Genomic DNA, 9764 nt, shown 5'->3' on the forward strand with positions numbered 1-9764 from the left:
TTCCTGAGCCCACAGCTGACTCTAGACACGCCTCTGGACTTCGCCTTGCCCACCAGAGGGCCAAGACCCAACTCCACACACCAGCGGGCAGACATTGGCCCTTCCCTCCAGGAAGCCAGCACGGGTCTCCAGACCAGCTATTTGTAAAAATACAAATAACTATGTAGAAAAAAAAAAAAAAGACAAACGAGGTAGCAGAGGAACATGTTCCAGATGAAGAAAGACGATAAAACCCCAGAAGAACTAAAAGAAGTGGAGATAAGCTTTCTACCCAAGAAGGAGCTCAGGGCAGTGCTTGTAAAGATGATGAAAGAACTCGGGAGGACAGGAGGTATGCACAGAGCAAGAACTTGGAATTTTTAAACAAAGAGTTAGAAAATATAAAGAACACACAGAGAAGGAGAATACAGTAACTAAAATGAAAAATACACCAGAAGGAATCAACAGTAGACTAAACAATACAGAAGAGTGGATCAGTGAGCTGGAAGATGGAGGAGTGGAAATCACTGCTGCTGAGCAGAAAAAAGGATGGAAAGAAACGAGGACAGGTCAAGAGACCTTGGGGACAACATCAAGGCACTAATATTAGCATTACAGGGGCCCAGAAGGAAAAGAGACAGAAAATGAGCCTGAGAAAATATGTGAAGAATAATAACTGAAAACTCCCCTAGGCTGGGAAAGGAAGCAGTCACTCCAGCCCAGGAAATGCACATACTTCCAGACAGCAGGAGTCGCCAACCTCCAAGCTGCAATGACTCCCCATCACTCACATTAGCACCCCCCACCATCCCCATCCTCGGAAAAACTGTCTTCCCTACAACCAGTCCCTGCTTCCAAAAAGGTCGGGGACCACTGCCAGATAGGATGAACCCAAAGAGAAACATACCAAGACTCACTGTAATTAAAATCACAAAAATTAGAGAATATTAAAAGCAGCAAAGGGAAAGCTTCCCAGGGGGTGACAGTGTTAAAGAATCCACTTGCCAATGCAGGAGATGCAAGAGAGATGTGAGTTTCATCCCTGGGTTGGGTAGGTCCCCTGGAGAAGGAAATGGCAACCCACTCCAGTAGTCTTCCCTGGAGAATCCCAAGGACAGAGGAGCCTGGTGAGCTACAGTCCACGGGGTCACAAAGAGTCAGACACAACCGAAGCGACTGAGCATGCAGCACAGGAGAAGCAACAGATAACATACAAGGGAAGTCCTATAAGGCTAGCAGCTGGTTTTTCTGAAGGACAGGAGGGAGTAGCATGATAGATTTAAAGAGACGAAAGGGAAAAATCTACAACCTGCAAAGGAAGAATTTGAGCAAAGAACACCTTACATCACCAGGAGGAGACTAACTCAGCAAAAGTGAGAAACCCGAAGTCTCTCAAAGAGCTCCAGGCCACTGATTCCAGGGAACAGAGCCTTTCTGCGGCCCCAGTCTACACAGTCACCCACCACGTCTGCGTGTCACGTTCACAACTAATACAGTGCCAGGAGGCCCCGTTATACTTGGTTAACTCAGACCAAAGGATGCAAGGAAATGGAGAAGCCAGATCGGAAAGATACAGGCTCATGCTTCAGTTTGGACATGTTACCGCTAGAAGGAAAACCAAGGATGTCTTTGGAGAGTGCAGAGTCCTGTGAAGTCCAGTGGACCTAGGTACCAACTGGGGTGTGACCTTGCATGTATTACTGCACTTCTCCATGTGTAAAAAGGGACCACTGATACCTGTTTTGGAGAAATATCGTGAAGATGACATGAAATCTATGTAAAAGTGCTTTGCATGGTGTCTGACAAAACAGGGGTTTAATAAATAGCTGCTATTGGTGATAATAATAATAATAAATGAACTACTCATATTTACTTCCATATCACTATAAAACCTTAATTGGAAAAAGGTTTTAATAAAAGACAGTGCAAGAAAAAGGTCACTAGACTGACTTCCCTTTTGAGTCTGTGCAAACAAGGGAGATTAATTTTCTCAATCTTTGAAACCCTGAACGGTTTTATCAAATTTATTTTTCCTGGCTTAATGGAAAATGAAGAGAAATTGATCTTTGAATGCCTCTCTGTAAGTGACTTTGAAAACTGTTTTTTCCCAACAACATAGGTATTTGTCCATAACAAAAAGTGTGTGGACGGGTGTGTGTGCGCTAATGCGTGCTTTCCCATGTCTCTGTGTGTATATGCTTTAACCCTGATATACAAAGAATTCCTCCTCATTCATGGCCCCAAAGATGTGGCCAAGCTACCAGGGATTCCTTGGGTCAGGAGGAGGTAGTACATTTGAAAGGTGAACTCACACTAAAAAAATTAGCATTATGACTTTTTTCCTTTTAGTAGTAGTTGCATCTTGAAAGTGAATGTCCCTAAAAACAGAAGACTCAAAGAAACATCTCTCAGAGTCTACAGAATGGAAACTGCATTCTAGAGAGATGCAGCCATAAAGACTTTGTATGCTGGGTATGCACTGGAAAAGGAAATGGCAACCCACTCCAGTGTTCTTGCCTGGAGAATCCTAGGGGCAGCGGAGCCTGGTGGGCTGCCGTCTAAGGGGTGGCACAGAGTCGGACAGGACTGTATCGACTCAGCAGCAGCAGCAGCAGCAGAGTACCAGGGGCTTCCCTGGTGGCTCAGTTGGTAAACAATCTGCCTGCAATGCAGGAGACCCTGGTTGGATTCCTGGGTCAGGAAGATCCCCTAGAGAAGGGATAGGCTCCTCACTCCAGTATTCTTGCCTGGAGAATTCCATGGACAGGGGAACCTGGAGGGCTACAGTCCATGGGGTCACAAATTGTATACGACTGAGCGACTAAGCCCAGCACAGCAGAATACCAGGCATCTGGGATAAGACGAGGTGGACCCTTCCTGCATGTCCCTCGAGTTCATCTCCACGTGACTTTTTACTGCAGCTTAAGGTCAGTCCGGTTTCAAGAAAGATATCTGCTCTCAGCCTCACCACTCCAGAGTATTGCCGCTCGTGTGTGTGCGTGTGCGCGCTTCAGGCTGATCAACTGCACCATGAAAAGCTCGGTAACACTCAGGGTCCGCCTGCCAAACCGGACTTCAAACGCAGCTAGCTGCTGACCAGCATGAAACATGAAAATGAGCAGGGAGGCAGCCCGCCGCGTGGGCTCCCGGGAGAAGCGAGCTCCGCTTACCTTTCTTTGGTCTGGGTTTCACTGGCAAGGACTCCTGTTTTTCCATCAATGCTTCTCTTTCTTTCCAGCGGCGGACCTGCTCCTCCCTCATCTTGAAGAACAGGATCTGTTTCTGTTCCTCGTTCAGCTCTGCCAGCAGATCAGGATCTATGTACATCTCCGACAGGATCTGTTTCAGCATCTTTGCAGGGCTGGAGTCTTTTACACCTGGGGCAAAAGTTCTTGAGAACGGCTTCCAGGGCTGCCTCCCCTGGGCTGGCACGGGGCGGGGGAGGGGGGCACCCACAGACCTTCCCAGATGCTAGTGGGCCTGGGACGACGGCAGTTCAGCAAACTGGCTCTGGGTTCCCACACCAGGCCCCCTGTCCAAAATGCCACTCATGAACCTGCAAAGAGAAACAGCCAAGATGCAACCATGTTAAAAGGTACAAAGGCCAGGACAGGCTTAGGAGTAAGCTTGGCGGAAACACAGATCCGCTTTTATTTCAGGCAAGCTTTGTTAAGAGCTTTGTGTAACCTGTATCCTGTAATTTCCAAAGATACTTTAACAAAAAATAAAAAATAAACCCTAACTTTTCACCGGTCACTCTCAGGGAAACAAAAAATTAACAGAGGCTTGGCCTTCTCCCAACTAAGCAAACATGTGATTACCTCCGAGCTCAACAAACGACCACGTCCACAGCTAAAAACAGTTAGAGACAAAGGCAGGGATGAAATTAAAAGCCTCTCTCCAAACAACGTACTTCAAAAGAAAACACCGTTTTTGAGATTTCAGAGAATTACCCACCCAAACCCAAGCCGGGCTTAAGGAAGAAATAAAGAAGAAATAAAAATTAGACCATAATGCAATTTTCCCTTACAAGTGGCAGTTAATACACACAATTATGTGCTGTCATCCTCACAGAAGGACAGTTCAGTGTTCAGACAACTCACTAGAACCATGGAAGCCGTGCAGAGCAGGAGAGGGCACTCACGTGCATTTTGGAAGGGCACCAGGGTTTAGTGCCTCTTCCAGATACCCTAATTTCACAGGGTCTAAATTTACAGACCAGATAAACTGGGGGAGCTGTGAAATTAAAAGACATTTTCTCCTTGGAAGAAACGCTATGACCAAGCTAGACAGCATATTAAAGAGCAGAGACATTACTTTGCCAACAAAGGTCTATCTGGTCAAGGCTACGGTTTTTCCAATGGTCATGTAAGGATCTGAGAGTTGCACTCTAAAGAAAGATGAGCGCAGAAGAATTGATGCTTTTGAACTGTGGTGTTGGAGAAGACTCTTGAGAGTCCCTTGGACTGCAAGGAGATCCAACCAATCCATTCTGAAGGAGATCAGTCCTGAATATTCATTGGAAGGACTGATGCTGAAGCTGAAACTCCAATACTTTGGCCACCTGATGCGACAAACTGACTCCTTGGAAAAGACCCTGATGCTGGGAAAGATTGAAGGCAGGAGGAGAAGGGGCCGACAGAGGATGAGATGGTTGGATGGCATCGCCGACACAATGGAATTGAGTTTGAGCAAGCTCCAGGAGTTGGTGATGGACAGGGAGGCCTGGCATGCTGCAGTCCATGGGGTCGCAAAGAGTCAAACACAACTGAGCAACTGAACTGAACTGAAGAGGTGACCAGGCGCGTGACAAAGGGTCCTTGCTCTGGAAGACAGTTTCTCAGACGGAGGAGCCTTGGGCCTGAGCACACAGGTGACTTCACGGGGGTACCTACTCCTCAGCAGATGTGTTCTACTTCACACATTTCCATTTGGTCTATTTTCAAAAAATATAGCAAACCTTCATATTTTTGTCATTAGAAGAAAATGACGTACACATTTTCATTCTGGGGGGACAAAAGGATGCTTCTTTTGTTCCAATATAACAAGATATGCACAAAAAGCTTATTTCTTTCAACTCTTCAGGATCACCTGTGTTCTAAGAAACGGACTAACAATTCCACCATCTGGCCACGCCCTCTCAAATATCTTCTTTCTCCAAACTAAGTTCAAAGGCTCTTAAGCTTCAGACCAGTCACTCAGCCACACGGCGGCCCTCCCAGGCCCATGGCCGGTCAGCCCCGGCCCGCCTCCCGGTCACCCCCAGGCAGGCTGCCACACTCCTTTCACGTCCGGGAGGCTCCTGCAGCCTCACTCCCGCTCCGCCTCCTTGCACAGCTGTTTCTCCATTTACACCAGCTTTTTCAGAGAAGCATGAGCAACAGCCCAACAGCCAGGGTACCCAGGGGGCTCTGAGTACCAACAACATGTAGTTCCATTCACTAACGTGCCCTGATGTAGCAGGGACCTTTACTGAGGCTACCACGACCCCCGCCATCTGCATCCTGCCATCTGTAGCATCCAACTACCCGGGGCTCAAACGGAACACAGTGTTAAGAGAAATTTTTAAAAGAATTAAAGGCACCGTCCGACTCTAACTCAGTCAGCCACGCCCGCCCCAGGCTGCCTGGCTAGCTTTGTATTTTGCTTTGAGGCGACCCTCAAAGGCTCTAACGGCCACACCACTGATGTCCTGTGATGCTTTCCTGACTCTGGAGTCTCCAGGAGAGGGGCTCAACTAAATCTACACTCGAGGGGGGTTTCCAGAGGATGAGCTCTTGTCTGTAGGTGTCAGAACGGCAGGAAGAAGGTAAGTCCTCAGCTTGCTGCACTCGAGTGCTGGAGACCAAGTGCTAAGAAGCCACAGTGAGTGAGTCCTTGACATTCCGAAGGAACGTGCCTCAGCATAATAAAGCTATATATGACATTCCGGTAAAGGTCCTTACGCCGGGACATTTCTTGACCAGGGGTTGACTTTTGCAGAAATAAAACACAGGGGAGAGGAACTGCCCAGGGAAGCTGAAGGCTTCCACTCTATTCCCCAGTCTGGAATTGGGCAACTCCCAGCAATGGGGACAGGCCAGGCAACGCCTAAACCCAGAAAGGGCTGAATCCCCTCTCCCCTCCCCACCCGGCGCGCTCCTGGTCTCGGACGCTGACCCCAGCCGCAGCCACGACCATGAGTGGTGAAGGCAGTAACTAACGAATCTTCATCCCAACCTTGGAGTTCAGCCCCTCATCATCCCCATTTCCTACAAGACGATGGAGGGGGTATGCCCGGCCATCTGGCTCCAAGTCAGGGGCACGGAGTCTGCTGGGAGCCCAGAATCAGGCTTCCCTGGTAGCTCAATTGGTAAAGACTCCTCCTGCAATGCACTAGACCCCGGTTCGATTCCTGGGTCCAGAAGATCCCCTGAAGAAGGGATAGGCTACCCACTCCAGTATTCTTGGGCTTCTTTTTTGGCTCAGCTGGTAAAGACTCCGCCTGCAATGCGGGAGACCTGGATTTGATCCCTGAATTGGGAAGATCCCCTGGAGAACGGAAAGGCTACCCACTCCAGTATTCTGGTCTGGAGAATTTCATGGACTGTATAATCCGTGGGGTCGCAAAGAGTCAGACACGACTGAGCGACTTCAACTTTCACCTTTCAGAGTCAGAGCATCACCGGGATGGGGAACCACAGGTGATGTTTCAGAAGCAAGTTCTGGCAGCAGCAGAAATGCTGAACCCAAAGTGCATGAGGCAGGGCTGACCCTCGCGGGGGGCAGAAGCCTCATCTCTGCAAGTGCAGGTGGCCTTAGGGGAGGGCAGGTACGGAAAAGCCCCCACCCCAGGAAGGACAGTGGGAAATGACCGACACGTGGGGCTCAGGGCGTTCACACAGAGCACTCAGTCTACACAGCATCCACCCGCAGCTCCATCCACAGCCCCTGGGGAACAGACCAGCAGCGGAGACAGACCAGGGGAAAGGGTGGCTCTGTGCCTCGGGGAAGACAGGTCCAAGCTCTCACAGCTTCGATCTTGTACGGTTTCCCCCAAACATGATTTTTTTTTTTTTTTGCATTAAAGGTAATTAGTGGACCTTCAGGGAAAGACTCTGGCTTCCCCTTACCCTCAAAGAAAACTTGGGGATCCAGCTGACAAGAATCTTGCGGGGCGAGGCTGCTGAAATACAAACACTGCATGCCAGGCTGAGGCTGCGGCCCTCCAGAAGGAACCTCAAACACAGCGCCGGCGGGCCCGGGAGGCCAGCCCTACCTCTGCCGGGCTGGGTGTCACTTCACTACCCGCATTGGCTTTCCTCACCGTGAAAGGAGCCTGAACTGTGACTCTGTAACCTGAGGTCTGTGCCACACCATCCAGCGGGGACTTACAGAGGCAAGTGGAGCCAGGGTGGAGGAAGCAGAAAGGAGGAAATGAACTGGTCAGGATTTCCCCTATTTCACCCCCTGACAATCAGTGCTGCAACCGAGTTTGGCACACCGAGTGCAGTGGGCTCCCCCCATTCAAGATCCAGTAAAAAGGAAAGCTGGGCTAACTCAGTTTCTTCCTGTGCAATACTTTTCTTAAAAGACAAAAATGACAAGCAACACGTCCGCATCTGCTACTTTTTGCAAAAACAAATTTCTACTGGGTCACAGTTGTCTCCAGGACTCCCATAGGGGTGGCCTGGCTCTCATACTTGATCGTACTTTACTGGGGTTTAGAGCCACTGTCCTCTAAACAATGATATTGGTTTTTTTTAGAGGACTTTTTGTATTTTTCATGACCCTGAGACCTCACCCGAAAGGGTGGTGCAGTGGTAAAGAATCTGCCTACCGATGCAGGAAATGCAAGAGAACCAGGTACGATCCCTGGGTCTGGAAGATCCCCTAGAGAAGGAAATGGCAAGGCACTCCAATATCCTCGTCCAGAAAAGTCCCTGGATAGAGCCTAGGGGCCACATTCCATGGGGTCACGAAGAGTCTGACACGACTGAGCACCAAAAAAAAAAAAAAAAAAACCAGCTTAATTAATCATAAAAATATTGTGATATGGACATTATAACTTTAATGGTAAGAATATCATTTGAATTATAATTCTTTTCAAACAGCTAGCTGTTTTCAGACTTTCAGTTATCTCATTCAACTTTGCGTTATTAATCTACCTACACAAAGTTTCTCTTTGAGGATAAAATGAATTGGGCGGGCAACATCAATTTGGTAAATTCTGTAAAGATGATGTACCACTCTTCAGAAATTTGAAATCACTGCACAGAGGTTTATCTAGAAATTTCACTCATGCCAGATCTACGCCCGCATTGATTCCACTTACTTCTTCATTGAAAAAAACTAAATAAAAAACTTGTATCCAAGTCGTTGTTTCTCTTAAGCAGGCATCCAACAAAGTTTTAGGGTTGAGCTGACTCTTTAAGTTTATTTAGAAAGAAAGGGACGCTCTGTCGCCTCTTTCCTATAACTCTTGGGGAGAGAAAGACACTCTGAGCGAACCCGCAGTGACTCCCCGGTGCCCCGGGCGCCACCCCAAGGGCGCCCTCGCGAACCCTAGGGCAGGGGAAGGTCACCGCGCGGCCGCCTGCAGCCACCGTCTGCGCCCGCCTTCCGAGGGGTGACGCGCCCACCGCGGCCCCGCGCGGCCCCCCAGTGCACCCCGCGCCCACGGGATCGGGGACCGCGCCTGGCGCGCCGCCTTCCTCGCCCGCGACCCCCAGGCGCTCCCTCCCCGGCAGCCCGGGGCGCTCCCCCGAGGGACGCGTCCCGGAGCTGCCCGCGCGCCCCGCGGCCCCGCGCGCCCCTCACCGCGACCACCGGCCCGCTCTCTGCGCCGCCGCTCTCGTGCCGGCGCGGCGACACCGGACACCCGACACCGGACACCCGGCCGCTCGCAGCTGAGCCCGCCTGGCGGAGACCCCCGCGCTGGCCGCCCCTCCAGCCTCCCGCCCGCGCGGGGCCGGGCCGCCCTGGCTTCGGGCGCCGAGAGCGCGGCCGGCTGCACAGACGCGCGGCCGAGACGCAGGCCGAGGGCCTTCCCCACGGCCGGCTGCCAGCCCCCCAGCCCGCCCGCACCTGCGGCCGCCGGCGCGTCCCTCCGTGCTCCCCGCGGGCCGGGCGGGGTCCGGCCGGGCGTCCCAGCAGGTTGGGGCCCGAGGCCGGGAGCCCTTCTCAGCTCCGCCGGAGGAGCCTGTGCTCCAGCGTCTCCGAGCTCACTTTTTTTCTTTTGTTGACCTTAAGTCAATTATCAAACTCCTCCCGGGCGCTGGTCCGCAAGGGTACGGCTTTGTAGGAGGCCAGGACCCGGAGGAGAAAGGCTGGAAAGATGGAGACTGGAGACGGTCAGTCCGGGGGTTTGGGGGGAGAGAAAATGAAAGAAGTGCGGAGAAGGGGAGAAGGCAAGAGAGTTAAGAGGGAGAAGGCGGCGCTGAACTGCGCGCGGGGACAGCACAGGTCAGGGTGGCGCCCGCGAGGGGAGGAGCCGCGGCCAGAGAAGGAAATCTGGGAGGACAGCTCATTGGAGGCAGAGTGGACTCGTCCGATGACATTTTGCATTCAGAGGACCGTTCAGAATGTGTGGAGCAAGGAGCCTGCTGTCGTGACCACACCCTACCCCAACCTGGTCACAGGAGTCAGGGAGAGATGGGGTAAACAGCGAGTGTAGACCTGTCTACACAGCCTACCTGACTTGCTCCTTTCAAAAATGAAACTTTCCCATTTCTAGCCTCTCTGGACCTCGGAAGATACTGGAGAGGTAGAACCTGGGGGCGGAAGTCAAGCCTCCTGAGTAGCTA

General features: G+C 51.1%; 1 protein-coding gene across 2 annotated transcripts in view; it reads right to left on the reverse strand.

Moving 5' to 3' along the window:
* SH2D4A (SH2 domain containing 4A) overlaps window positions 1–9423 on the reverse strand; it is a 65390-nt gene extending 55967 nt beyond the window's left edge. The window contains exons 1-3 of one of the 2 annotated variants that reach the window (XM_070781521.1): window positions 9046–9423; window positions 3440–3535; window positions 3150–3356 (exon numbers count right to left, since the gene is read on the reverse strand). In XM_070781521.1, coding sequence (XP_070637622.1) covers window positions 3150–3330 — 181 coding nt within the window. In that variant the 5' untranslated portion in view covers window positions 3331–3356; window positions 3440–3535; window positions 9046–9423. Of the gene's footprint in view, window positions 1–3149; window positions 3536–9045 lie in introns of both variants that reach the window. The other variant, XR_011564448.1, reaches the window with a different exon arrangement.
* Window positions 9424–9764: the final 341 nt, after the last annotated feature.

The sequence above is a fragment of the Bos indicus genome, chromosome 27 (assembly GCF_029378745.1).
Source record: "Bos indicus isolate NIAB-ARS_2022 breed Sahiwal x Tharparkar chromosome 27, NIAB-ARS_B.indTharparkar_mat_pri_1.0, whole genome shotgun sequence".
In the NCBI taxonomy this organism is placed as follows: domain Eukaryota; kingdom Metazoa; phylum Chordata; class Mammalia; order Artiodactyla; family Bovidae; genus Bos; species Bos indicus.